Consider the following 14508-nt stretch of genomic DNA (forward strand, 5'->3'; position numbering starts at 1 on the left):
AAAACAGACCGCTGTTCACAGTCCTCAGTTTTAACAATGTCTGATCTTGCAGTCTTTGAAGATAAAGAATCTTCTTGAAGATAAAGAAGTGTTATGTGTCAATGGAACTGGAAGATCAGGATTTCAAATGTTATTATTTATGAAACACTATTTCACAAACAGTTGGCCTCCCCTTTACAGAGCACTTTACAAACCAAGTTTGAAACAATCATGGTGGCTTACCTGTTTTTATGGTTTTGTTTAAATATTAAACAATTCAAGTCTTATTGTAAAACCAATATTAAAACATGCTAGAAACCGGTAGTCTTTTACTCTCGCGTTCACAGAGGTTTTGCTTTTTTGTTTTTGTTTTTTAATGAAGTAATTTTCCAGCATTAAAACCAGATTACTGCTGACAGTAATGGCAGCAACACCTGTGCTAGTCAAAATTCTGTTTTTCACTTTTTACTTGTGATGAGGAGTGCTATCATCTGGTATGAGCAAAGTGGGTGCAATATCCTTTTCTGGGTTACCTTAACTCTAATTTCATAGTCTGGACTTAATTTCAAAACCTGCAGTTCTCACTGAAGTGTGATTTGTGCTAAAAGTTGCTAACCAGGAGCATTGTAGGGTTTTATAGCCATTGTATCCCATTGGTTTTCATATCAGATTTGCTTAGTCTGCACGCAGAAGTTTTTTTGAACACAAACTCAACCTGGGCCCTGACAGCTCCACCAATAATATAGCTTTGAAGGCCAAATTGTACCCTCATTCATGCCTGTGGCACCCCATTGTCTTTTGATCATGTCCTTTGTAGTATTTCTGGAAGCCAGCAAAAAACTGGACAAAGGAAAAGTTTCATCATCAAGCGCTCAACTAATTAATTCTCACAACTGTCTTGCAAGGCAGGGAAGTAGTATTATCCTAGTTTAACTGAGGCAGAAATGTTGTGTCACATCTCTAAAAATCAGGGTGTTTTTATTTAATTCACTAAATATGTATTATGTTGAAAAATGGTTAGATAACTTAGGCAGGGGCAGATGACGGTTTTGCGGGGCCCCGGGCAGCATACTTCCGCGGGGCCCCCCCTTTGCCACGGCGCATGCGCGGGGCTTTCTGAAGCGCGGGGCCCGGGGCGGCCGCCCCGTTCGCCCTGCTGTATATCCGCCCCTGAACTTAGGTTCCCAAAGTTAGCTCAGAAATATTGGCTGTAAGTGAGTTTCACAGGAATTCTTGCCTTTCTTTAGACCAGAGCTACTCAACTCTGGAAGCCCTGGGGGCCACAATGATAGTTACAGTAATTGCAGAGGGCCGCAACTTAAGTGTGGTTGTATATACATGCAAATATATATGCAGATATATGCAAATAGCTTATTCACTTGGATGGGTATGAATACAAAGTTTAAGGCAAGACTATACAATACACAGGCCCCATTTAAGTCAGTTCTGCTGATATTAATAAAATGTAATAGTTACCCGATTTCTACCCATCTGACAGCACTTTTAATGAGCAATGACAGTCCAGGAATGTAACTACTAAAACTCATTTCAACAGAAGGCCATTATACTTTTGTGTTTTGGTTCCCACCCGCAGGTTGCATGTTGAGCCCCGCATAACCCAAACTGCACCGTGGGCTGCAAACAAACAGGCCGCGGGCCGCATACAGCCCACGGGCCATATGTTGAGTAGCCCTACTGTAGACAATGTGTCTCAGGTGGCTGTACAACTGTTGCATAAACTTCCCAGTAAATTTGCATCTTGCAATTGGCTGGCTGTGCATTCCATTATCAGGACCCTCATTGCTGAAATAACTTGCTCTGAAACTTGTCTGATCCATTTATGATACACATTAATTAAATCTGCTGGTTTAAATACCTGATTAAATCATTATTTGAAAGCAAGCATTGCTAATGGATTCTCAGGAGCAACAAATCCATCCACCTCTTTACAGTGTTAACATGGTGATCCATCCAAGGTGAGATCAAGCATTTCTACCTCTGTCTGAAATCCTCAGACTATGATGTTGATACATCAGACTGACAGTTTTACATACCATCAGATCAGTCACACTATAAATATGAGAACATACCATATTAATTCTGTACATCATACAATATTGTCAACAAATACTGACTACTATACGTCAGTTTCTTTTCCACACACCAGGTGTTTCTCAAATGCTGAAACATCTCTTTCTTCTGAATTCCTCTTTACTGTTTCGGCATATCCTTCAGTTACATATTGCATATTAGGCTTCGTATTGGCAACTGGAAGATAAATTCATATTTGTTGAAGTTCGTACATAGACTGGGGGATTTATTTTGACTAAAATTCATCCTTTAACATCACTGATAAATACATTTTTTAAAAGTGACGGTGTATAGATATTACAGTAATAGTAACTCTAGCAATTTTCAAGAGTGATTGAGCAGGAAGACATGATCCAATATAAATTAATTTATGGTCAAGAAAATAATTGTTTCTTTTTTATTAAGGCTGGTTGAAATACTCTGCATTTTGAAATAAAACCTTTTCCCATTTTTACAAGAATATTTGCTTTTTTTCTTCCCTCATTTTTCAACCCATTACACAGAGCTGATCAAAATTTGTCAAGTTTAAGAAAGTTACTGACATTTTTTATTTAAAAATGAATTATTTTATAGTAAAATTGTTGGCAAATTGTACTCCCTTTTTCAACTAGTCCAGCTTTTAAACTACGAAGCTGCATGTGTTTCTTTAGATTCCAGGAATACATTTTATAGCAAGGTGTCCCACAGAGTTTTAAAAGGCAACCTACAGCTGGGTTTTTCTGTAACTACAAAGTGAAGACAAAACTGAGGATGTGCAGGTTGCGTTTGCTGATTAAATCGTTATTTGAAAGCAAGCATTGCTAATGGATTCTCAGGAGCACCAAATCCAGCCACCTCTTTACAATGTTAAGTATAAAACCTTTTCCCATTTTTTTACAAGAATATTTGCTTTTTTTCAGCCAACACCAGCTGCCCCAGGGATGGAGCTGGCTCCCACATTTAGAAGGCAGGAATAAAAGCCCTGCTGAAGGAGTGGCTTAGGGGATAGGGCATCAGCCTCTAGAGCACAGAGTAGTGGGTTCAATGTGGCCCCCTCCTCCACTCACTCAGGCAGCAGCTGGACAGCCTGGGTGGGTGGTGTTATGAAATCAGCAAACAAGCAATTTCTGTTCATCTAAAAAAGGTACAAGTCTCACCAATATTACATGTGTATCTATTTTTGATAAAATATTTCTGTAAATATTTATAGCTCTTAATGCCAGAAGGAGCATTACAATCACCTAGTCCCACCTCATAGATAACATGAGACAAGGAGCTTTACCCAATAAGTTCTACTTTGAACCCATGACTTCTATTTGAGCTGTGGCAGTCTCTTAGAAAGACCCCAGTCTTGACTTAAGGACTGCAAGTCATGGAATATCCCCCAGCTCCCTAGTTTTATTCATGGCATGTAGCCAAGGAAGTGTTTTGAAATTTGGGTAGCCACTACTTTGCAGAATTATATCACCTGTAATGTTTTGGGGAAAGCGCAGCCTTATTTCCTTGCTCTCCCATATCATTCATACCCTGTCACCCCTAAATGAGCATTTCTCATTCATAATACATGTTCACAAAATAACTACCAAACACATCTAATAAAAACCAAATAGAAAGCTGTAATTTTGAAAGACACCTATGGGAATTCGGCACTCAGGTCTTGTTAAATTCTAATGGGATTTGTACAACTAACTGTTAGGCTCCTTTGAAAATCCCAGGCAAAAGCTTTAAGCATCACTGTAATCTCTCATGGGGTTCCCAGTTATAAGGATGAATCTGAGAGATTGTTAAAGTGCTCGTGTGTCTGTACTGGGCAGTGGGCTACTCAGAAGGTTTAACTAAAATGCATGATTGACGCATAAGATTTACAGCTTGCAAATCTTTCTCAAACATTGAGGGTAGCATGAATCTGCTCTGGTTGAAGTCAGTAGCAAAACTCGGATTGCAACAAGAATTTTAATGACCGAGGGTAGTGGTGGTAGCTTACCTTGACCATTCTTCTCAACGGCTTGATTGTCTTCGTTAGACCTGGATTTGTAACTCTCCAGCGTCTGTTCTGAAGTGTCATTTTCTGCGCAGATAACATAAGCAAACACTATGTTGTGATTTTTTTTCACATATTTGCCCCCCTCTCCCTCTGCACATGCCCAAATCTTGAATGAGAAGGATATGCTGTGGTCAGAGCACAGTATGGGTGTGTCTACACAGCAAAGTTATTTTGGAATAATAGCTGTTATTCCAAAATAACTATGTGAGCATCTACACAGCAATTCCTTTATTTCAAAATAATTTTGAAATAATGGATGGCTTATTCTGACTTCTGTAAGCCTCATTCTATGAAGAATAACGTCTATTCCGAAATAGATATTTTGAAATAAGGCGTGTGTAGATGCTCCACTTCTGCTATTTTGAAATAGTCCCTCACCAGGGCCATTCTCAGTTATTCCTCCTGGGGCTCTAAATCCAGATAGCATGTCTACATTAGGGAAGCCTGCCTCGGACGCATTTTGAGGCTTCCCTGCAGTGTATACGTGCTATTTCAAAATTCAGGAATAGCTTATTCCAAAATAACTGTGCAGTGTAGATGTAGCTTAGTTGTACTGCCAAAAAGGAGCAGCTGAGCCAATTAGTGCCAGTCATTGATGGAGGCTTTTGTGATAAAGACTGTTGTCCATTGAGATGTGGCCAGAGGCCCTAGGCATTTCCCCTTGGATCCTGACCCAAAAGTGCTTGAACTAGGGATGCGGAGGAGAAGGGAAAAAGGGTTAAAAATACAAATGAATGGAGATTGCTTATCTCCTAGAACTGGAAGGGACCTTGAAAGGTCATTGAGTCCAGTCCCCTGCCTTCATAGCAGGACTAAGTACCATCCCTGACAATTTTTGCCCCAAATGGCCTCCTCAAGGATTGAACTCACAACTGTGGGCTTAACAGACCACTGGTCAAGCCACTGAGCTATCCCTCCTCCCCAACACAAAGTGGTTTCCACTTAATCCAGTTTGGTTCAATGGCTCATAGTACCCCCACTATAAAAACTGTTCCAGCACCTATGTCCTGAAGTTTGTAACAACTTTCGGTTCTGACACAGGCTTGATTTTTAACCAATGATCTAGACATGCAAGGGTCCTTTATGATGTTACCAACCACCTCAACTATCTAATCCCTCACATCCATCCTAAACACTGACATTACAGGCAGTCCCCGGGTTACGTACAAGATAGGGACTGTAGGTTTGTTCTTAAGTTGAATTTGTACGTAAGTCGGAACTGGCGTCCAGATTCAGCCGCTGCTGAAACTGACCAGCGCTGACTACAGGAAGCCCGAGGCAGAGTTTCTCTGCCCCAGGCTTCCTGGAATCAGCCGCTGATCAGTTTCAACAGCAGCTGAATCTGGACGCCTGGGACAGAGCAGCTGGGGCGCTGCCGGGTAGGTCCCCGCAGCGCAGCGCCGCACCTCGGCGCTGCGGGGACCAACCTGGCAGCACCCCAGCTGCTCTATCCCAGATGTCCCCAAGTCAGCTGCTGCTGAAACTGATCAGCGGTTGATTCCAGGAAGCCCGGGGCAGAGCAACTCTGCCTCGGGCTTCCTGTAGTCAGCCGCTGCTGGTCAGTTTCAGCAGCGGCTGACATGGGGAAGCCTGGGGCAGAGCAGCTGGGGTGCTGCTGGGTTGCTCCAGTAGCGCCGCTCCTCAGCGCTACTGGACCAACCTAGCAGCACCCCAGCTCCTCTGTCCCAGGCGTCCTGATTCAGCCGCTGCTGAAACTGACCAGCAGCGGCTGACATGGGGATGCCTGGGGCAGAGCAGCTGGGATGCTGCCGGGTTGGTCCAGTAGCGCCGAGGAGTGGCGCTGCGGGACCAACCGGCAGCGCCCCAGCTGCTCTACCACAGGCGTCCGCGAGAAAAGCCTGGTCTGCTGGGGGGGGGGGGGTGCACTAGCTGCGCCCCCCCCCCCCCCCCAGCAGACCAGGGAGATGCGGGCGGCGGGACCGCGGCGTGTCTGGGCGGTCCCGCCGCCCGCGTCCTCTGGGGGCGAGAAAAGCCCCGTTCGTAAGCCCCGGGAACTGCCTGTACTGGAGATTTAGATTGTGCTGTCACTCACCTCTCTTCCAGACTCCATGTGCTTTTTTCAGCTTTCTCATGAAGAGCAGGACTATGATGAGCATCACAAAGATGAGGACAGCTACCAGGACTGGTAACAAAACACTTGTTTCCCTTTGTCTGATTCCTTCAGAATTAAGATCTGTTTCTATAAAAGACATATTTTGAATACAGTTAAGTAGCTACTAACTATGAATTTTAGGTAAGAAGATGAGGGCTGTCTATTCGAGATAGTGCTAAGTGATATGACAGGAATGCACGCCTGTTCATCAGAAATAAAGGAGCATATGACAGATAATGGGAGATCATTTTTAAGACTAATGATTAGATTGTTGCTCAAGTTTGTGTTGAGAACATAGGGTATGTCTAGACTACATGGCTCCGTCAACAGAGGCATAGACATAGGAAAATGAAATGGCGATTTAAATATTCGCCGCTTCATTTACATCAAAATGGCTGCTGCGCTATGCTGATCATCTATTTGGCGGCACAGCACGGTAGTCTGGACCCTTCGCGGTTGACAACAGAAGCCTTTGTCGACTTTTCCGTTCTGCCTTGTGGAATGCCATAGTGTCCTTCATGGTGGATTTGGTAATGTAGACACTTTGCTGCTGGGAGCCAGGCTGACTTCAGGAAGGCCCATTTAGAGTTTAATATTAACAAGTGCTTACTGATGGTAGCATTAGAATTCAGGGTTGTTTCTTCATGGGTTATTGATGATTCTTCTGTCCCAAAGGTTTCTTCTGCAAATGTCACATTTATTGTGATTTCTGCTCCTGTAGAAATGAACAGTGTATCTCTGATTAGCCCAATCACGGTCTGTTTACACACTACAGTATTAATTCAAAATATAATGATTCCGAGGAATGTGTATGAGTCAGATTTTCAACGGATGTAAATTGGGATAGATGGAGCTATGCTGATCTATATGAGTTGAAGATCCAGCTCTATATTCTTTAGTGTTAAATATAAAACTTGGAGATTTCTATCCATGCTAGAGAACAGGATGATCAAACAATTAAGCCTCAGAATAGGTCTCGTCAGGTATCTCTATACAGCAGGGCTAAAGTCGAATGAAAGTACGCAACCTGTGCTACTTCAATTGCATAGCTTAAGTTAAAATAGCGTATTTCAGCTTTTGGCGCTGTGTACACTGCAGGAAGTCCGAGGAAGAACACTCTTGCTCCAACTTCCCTTACTCCTCGTAAAAGGAGGGTTACAGGAGTCAGACTAAGAAGTCCTCCAGCTTGACATTATTTCGACATTGTTAAAATAACTGCTTGTAGTGTAGATGCGGGCTATGTTATTTCGGAATAACTAATGTTATTCCGAAATAACACTGCTATGTAGATGTACCTGAAGATTTGCAAGTGTTATTTCTGTTTTACAATTGAGGAAACTGGAAAACAAAGTAATGTGAGTTGACCAATATTACAGTGTGATCCAATGTTACAAGTGAATTTAGAATTTGAATTCTTGGCTCCCAGCACTTTGTTCAGTTCATTAGATTACTATGTTATTCCATCATTAAAAAGTTTACCAGTGATGATTGTGGAGTTTTGAGTTGATTGTTCATTGCTTATTGTTGGTGTATCTGTAAAAGATGTTTCTTCTGTGATATTCAAAGTTCTTTCTGCAGACATGAAAGGAGAAAATATTTTTACTTACTTTTTCCCTTTCAATAGTCTGATCAGGCATCCAAACTGTGGACAGACCCAACAAAATTCCACCTTACTACGGCAGTATTTCAGGAGTCTAACAATGGGTTTTATGAAAATTCTTAGCTACGGTTCTAATAAATGCCATTTAAGGACAGAGCTTTCATAAGTGCCAATGGCTCAAATCATTAAAGCCATCCTTAAAACCTTCTTGGGTCCAAGAAATTTAGACACAGAAATCACATTGAAAGTCAAAAGGATTTGTGCTTCTAAATCACTTACACATTTCAAAAAAGTGAGGAAATGCTTTATTTTTTCCTCAAGTGAATGATTTTGCAGTTGAGAACCAAAACTTATCCTGTAACCCATTGTTTCCTAAGAGTAAAATCAAGCTTTCAGTTGGAGTTTCTGGGCCAAGCATGGGGAAGATGTCAGGGAATGTTCTTACTCTCGAAGTCCTTTGCCATAGACTACATAAGCCCAATGGTAGGAACAGGCTTGCTTGTCTCTAATACAGCCCTGACATTCAGGACTTAATAGTGGTGAAGCCTCTGGCCTTGTTTGTGCTTTGAACCACTCAGAGATGCACAGCTCTCTTGAACCCAGCTAACCTTTGTGCGGTTGAAACAAAATGTTTCCACTGTGGGGAAGGAGTAAAAACCCTGTGGCCATGGAGTTGGGAGTCAAATTTGTCCCTTAGCACCAAACCTTGATGGTCTTACTCAGTTCTTTCCCACTCCTGGCTCATGTAAATTCCCATGGCAGACAAGCCATCCAATTCTTTAGCTAATATTAATCATAACAATACTTAGACTTCAGAGCACTGTGCAACAGCCACTGTAGCTGACTCTCAAATGGCCCCATAAGCAAGTGAACATTAATGAACTCCGTTTTACAGTAGAGAACCAGAATCAGAGGTCGAGGTTTTCAAAATCATGAGGGGATGTGGATGCCTTGTAGGAACTGCACATTGAAATTCCCGAGCCTTTGATAAAGGCTCAGTGGAGCCTTTAAATGACTCCCCCAAGGTAATGGAATAAGTCAGTAGTAGATCCTGGATTAGAACAGTGGAGTTCCTGTCTACCAGTCCTGTTCATTACAGCATATGGGCATTCTGCTTACAAAGACATTCATTAGTACATGTACCAATGGTGCTGTTAGCATTCTGAGTAGCTGATTCACTGCTTGTTGATGGTTCTTCTGAACTAGAAATGTCCTTCACTGTTGAAGTTACTGTAACTTCTGACCCTGTAGAAATGAAAACAAAACACAGTGTATAGACAGTGTATAAATTAAACTCATTTGTAAAACAATTAGTTTATATGCTGTCTGTCTATAACATTATACATATACACACATATATACATACACACACACATACACAGTTGGAGAGGTCTCAAAGGCACAAAGGCCAGGATCCTTTAAGCTGTTTAGGTGCCCAAATTCAGTGAAATTAATGAGTTAGACAGCTAAGCACCTTTGAGGTTCTGGGTCAAATTGTACTGACATTAAAAAAAAGTTAGCTAATTTCCATTTTAAAATCTCCATAAAATAAGGGCACAGCCAGCCAGCCAGACCCCTTTTAAAGTTTGGAAAGTTCATGTCAAACAAAACATAATTTACATGGTAGTAATGCAGCCCTCTCCCCCTTCCTTATATCTGGTACAAGCCTACTTGTTACCACTTGAATAACTTTACAGTTTAAGATGTGTTGACCATGCTTATTTTCTGTCAGCCTGTGGCACAGTGCCACCTAGTGCATCCACAGGGATAGGTGTTAATAAATTCACGACCACTGGTCCCATATGCTTGTCTTCACTACAAAGAAAGGACACATCTACACAACAGGGCTAAGGTCAGAATAAGCTACGCAACTTCAGCTACATCAATTGTGTTGCTGAAGTTGAAATAGCTTAATCTGGCTTTTGGCGCTGTCTACCCAGCAGGAAGTTGAAAGAACACTCTTCCTTTGACTTCCCTTGCTTCTCGTAAATTGAGGGTTACCATGAGTCAGAATAAGAAGTTCTCCAGCTCAACATTATTTTGACATTAAAGCTTGCAGTGTAGATGCACATTTTGTTATTTCAGAAGAACATCAGTTATTCCGAAATAATGCTGCAGTGCAGACATACTCAAAGAGACAAGCGGAGAGGGGTAGTATTTCTCTAGGATGGATGCAGTTATAAAATGTTCACCTGTGTATAACAACTATTGTGTTTTGTGGTTCAAGGATCTTCGTAACAGCTGGAATATAAATTCGTTCTCAGCAGCATTTCCGTCTGCTCCTCATGTGACATTTTAACAAATCACCTTAATGCCATTAAGAAGAAATTTTTACTTACAAATAGTTGTGTTCACTGGTAGTTCCCTCTGCTGGGTAGGTATTGCTGGTAGATGGCTAGATGGCTTCTCAGGTACAGTGGTAGAAAAGTCTGGTTGGCTGGATTCTAAAGGAATATCCACCAAAAAGACAAAGAAATCGGAAGACATATTTTAGAAATAAATCCAGCCCAGAAAGTTGGAATTCAAATCTGAAATATCCCAAGCTCCAGAGATATTTGTCTCTAAGGCTAGGTCTACATTATAGGGGGTTGTTTTTCTGAAAAAGCAACGCAAATTGCACTCCACAATTTGCCTAGCTTTTTCCGATCACTTTTCCGGAAGAGGGTGCCAAATAGCAGAAAAGCCTCCTTTTTCGTTGGAGCCCTTATCCCTTATAGAACAAGGAATACAGAAAGAGCGTGTTTGCTCTTCTGCAAAAAAAAAAACAGAAGAGCAAACGCATTCCTTGGACGCAGCAGAGTTTTAACCCCCACAGTGTAGACATATGCTAAGTTTTTATATGGGACCAACTATATATTTTTTCCAAAATAACAGATATGAATTTTAAGTAGAGTGCAGAGGATTTTGAGAGAAGATTGTGCTAATATTTGGGTTGGACTCTGTAGCAATCACTGGAAAAGAAGAACACGCTTCTAAACATAATGCAAGCAATAGTCAGTATTATCTTTGAATATATTTTGACTGCCCATTTTAGCTTTACAAAAGCACTTTACAAATAATTTTATATGATTTATTTCACAATCATGTGGTCATATAAATGCCAAAAAGTAATATTGGCCAAGCAGTCATAGTAATTGAATCTGTCTCCGTTAAACCCCAGATTGCCTTAATTTAGCACTGTTCTACTGTTTATATTATTTAATTTACAACAGTGAAAAGATTTTAAAACATGGAACCTACCAACGGTTGCCTGAGAAGAGAAAACTTCCTGTTGGGTACTTGTTGCTAAAGATATGCTCGCAGGTGATGTCTGTATTATAGATTCTGGAGTAGATTCTGTGGAAACAGCCAATGCATTAAAGAGATAAAATTAATAAACGATAATTCATAAAACATCTTTTTTAAAAAGTCAGGGGCTTTTTTATTATTGTACTTACCCACATAATGCTGAGGATTCTCAGAGGTCTTTGTACTTATTTCTAGCATATTTGGAGCTGAGCTTGAAGTAGTCACTGGAAAATAATAATAGTACTTCAACATTTTCTAGTTTCTTTCATCTGAAGCTCTCCAAGGACTTTACATGCATTAACCATATCTAACAGTATGTATGGGAGGTAAATAAGTATTAGGCCCATTTTACAGATGGTAAACAGAGATACAAGGAGCAGAAGTGAATGTTCCAGTGTTCTGGGTTGTGTGGTGTAACACATGGACCCAGAATTTTGACTGAATTCAATGTGCTTTGGATCAGGTTCACTGTGTGTAAGAGGCACAGGTAGTAGTAGAAGCTTGGAATCCAGCTCCAAGTCCATTCTTTAACCACTGGAGAGCACTGTCTTCCAAAACCAGAATTCACACTGAAGAGACTTTCTGAATGATAGACCACAGGTTCAGCTATGTGTCAGTGCATATGCAGGGAGATACTGGAGTAATTCAGTATGGCCTAATAGAGTCTTATTTTAGGACTCGAGACCTAGGTTCACTTCCTTGTTTGTGGATGACTTTGCTGAGGTTACTTAGTGCCTCACTTTCCCCATCCGTAAAAGGGGGGCTGATAATACTGATGTGTGTGGCAACATGCTTGGAGATCTATTGATGAAAAGCACCATACAAGTGAGAGTCTTATTTTTCAAGCTCAAATACTAAAAGGAATCACCATCAATCAACCAATGCTTAAATAAATACTATTCTTACTGAAATGTTTAAACTGGAAGGATGCTGTCAATTTTCCTTCTTGTACGGTTTCATGATGAATAACACAACTGGCTGTTGAATCCTGGTTGTAAGCACGGACTGTGAGCGTGCTGGTTGTGTTGCATTTCTTTCCACCGTGTTCAAACTTGTGTTTGGTGTCACCTAAGTAACCATTTGAAGAAAACATTTAAGTGCGTAACAGTCAGAAGCAATTTAAAGAAAAACATTCCAGTCATAAATCTGCTTTACTTTTGGTCTGCTCAAGCAACACATAAGTAGGATTGCCAGATGTCTGGTTTTCACTTGGATAGTTCAGTATTTTGGCCTTCCGTCCGGTAAAAAAACCCAGAGAATACCGGACATGTAAAATGTCCAGTATTTTCTGTTTTCCTTGGATGGATGGCCGGCGGCATCTGTGAGGGGAGCGAGGAGTGCGGTAATTTACACGTGCAATGACTTTTTTTTTTTTTTTTTTGCTTAACAAGTTTGTTTCCCTGCCTGTTGGGGATTTTTTGTAACGATATCTGGCAATCCTACGTATAAGTGCTGAGCAGAAATCATGTTTTTACAGTCACTTAATTGCAATCTACATGCTACGGTGCACTGGAGAAAAAAACCCTACAAGTTTGGTTCTACTTCACTAAAACCCAGGGGCCGACTCACCCCTCCTGCAGTGCAGAGAAGCGCCGCACTCCTCCGGGGTTAACGCCCTCTCCCGCAGCGCACCTGGCACACCAGCACACTTTCGGATTTAGGGCGCAGGGCCCTTTTAAGCACGGGGCCTGATTCAGGGGAATCGGATGAATCGGCCTAAAGCCGGCCCTGTCTGTTAACTCTGGTAGTATTTATAACTTTGCAATCAGAGAAATCCCTTGGTTTCTTAACTTAGTTTACAGCCTTCTTTAAAGGAGGAGATTTAATTTATTACCCAACAAAAATATTTTTCCATTCAAAACTACACTCCATTTAACTTGCATGTAGTGTACTGCAAACAGTTGAGCGAATTCATCATCATTCTTTAATATCAAATCCTGCATCATAAAAGTCTGCTCAGATATCAAACAAAAAAGCCTGCAACAATATGGATCTTTAGTTACACAACTGCAGATGTAACTTTCCAGATGCCCATGTGACTTAAGGTCAAAGGGCACATTGCATCAGATATAAAATGCCCCGGCTTGTGATCACACCACCCTCATTAAATAAAGATCCAAATGGCAAAATCAGACATAAGTCAGCAGCAGTTTAAAATTCTCCAGGCCTCAGTGAATCAAACTAACCAACTAAGCAAAACACATTATTTTGAAATAACACAGCATTTATGCAAGCTATAAAAGATCTCTCTGGGTTGTATGGTGTAACACTGTCCATATAATATACAACTTTATTACTTTAAAAATAGAATGAACAACTCCTAATCCCCCCAGTTTCCTTTAAACTAGAACTCTTGAAATGTATATTTTACCAAGATTACAGGTGAAGACTTGTAAGCTTTACTTCCTGATCCAAAATAGAAATATAATCTTCACGTCGTGATACAAAATAGCAAGTAAAGAGAGGAAACCATTCACACTTACTCTTTCATATCTGTCCCACACATGCTGACAGTGTCTTGCATTTCCTCTAACATACATTGCTACGCCTGCCAGCAAGGCAGTTGTTATTTGATCGCAATATTTAGAGCAGTTGTTTGCACCACATGCAAGTAAAATCAAGGTAGCCCCTTGCTCTCCCTCGAGATACATGTGTTCAGAGCTCTACAGGGAAGAGGGCTTTTCATTAAATGACAATAGGAGGCAGATAGTGGAACTTCAGTAAGCGGTGGAACTACTGGCATGGATAAGTGCTACATTCAGTGTGAATTTCAGAACAGAATCTGCCTCTTAACCTCTGTATTCTTCTGACCTCCTGTCTATAAAATGTGGTTAGTCACAGAGGGAGTTTGAGGGTTTTCTAATTCTCTCTGTGCTGTGAAAATTGTACCTTACAAGCGCTGTTAGCTGCGTGACTCTAATGTGAATAATCATGTCAATCCCTTCCCTTTAAGGAAAGGTCTCCCCAGGATTTAGCACTTGCATGCAATTCTCAGACCTCCAACTTTGGGTGCTGAGGCCTTTGTGGTTGAGTTAGAGATGTAACAGTGTAGCTGATTAACCGATAAGCAAAAGCTTATAGGTTAATGCTATAGACTACATGCATTCCCTCCCCCCCATCATCACCAATAAACTTTTTAGCAGGCTGGCCTACCCCCGCTGCATTTTAAAGTGTATTAGGAACCAGGCGGGCAGGCAGCCTGGCAGTGGCTCATTTCCGCATCGTGCCGGGTCTGAGAGCTTAGACCCTCCCTTAAACAGGAGCTGCTGCCGCCCCATTCTACTGCCTCTTTATCAGAGGCAGCAACATAAGGCGACAGGCAGCTAGTACACGAGGGGAGCTGTTTTTTAAATTGGCTCCACTTGCAGACCAGCTCCTGCCTGACACCCAGTGCTGCTGCCTCTGATAAAGAGG

At 41.5% G+C, this 14508-nt stretch overlaps 1 protein-coding gene across 1 annotated transcript in view; it reads right to left on the reverse strand.

The window, feature by feature from the left end:
• Positions 1 to 1591: 1591 nt before the first annotated feature.
• The window catches only part of LOC102444253 (cytotoxic and regulatory T cell molecule), a 28593-nt gene continuing 15676 nt past the window's right edge, over positions 1592 to 14508 (reverse strand). Inside the window, exons 5-14 of the mRNA XM_075916487.1 lie at positions 12001 to 12162; positions 11244 to 11318; positions 11047 to 11142; positions 10146 to 10250; positions 8950 to 9051; positions 7686 to 7778; positions 6817 to 6921; positions 6147 to 6293; positions 4034 to 4117; positions 1592 to 2247 (exon numbers count right to left, since the gene is read on the reverse strand). Coding sequence (XP_075772602.1) covers positions 2117 to 2247; positions 4034 to 4117; positions 6147 to 6293; positions 6817 to 6921; positions 7686 to 7778; positions 8950 to 9051; positions 10146 to 10250; positions 11047 to 11142; positions 11244 to 11318; positions 12001 to 12162 — 1100 coding nt within the window. The 3' untranslated portion in view covers positions 1592 to 2116. The remainder of the gene's footprint in view (positions 2248 to 4033; positions 4118 to 6146; positions 6294 to 6816; positions 6922 to 7685; positions 7779 to 8949; positions 9052 to 10145; positions 10251 to 11046; positions 11143 to 11243; positions 11319 to 12000; positions 12163 to 14508) is intronic.

Source organism: Pelodiscus sinensis, unplaced genomic scaffold (assembly GCF_049634645.1).
Source record: "Pelodiscus sinensis isolate JC-2024 unplaced genomic scaffold, ASM4963464v1 ctg35, whole genome shotgun sequence".
NCBI lineage: Eukaryota > Metazoa > Chordata > Testudines > Trionychidae > Pelodiscus > Pelodiscus sinensis.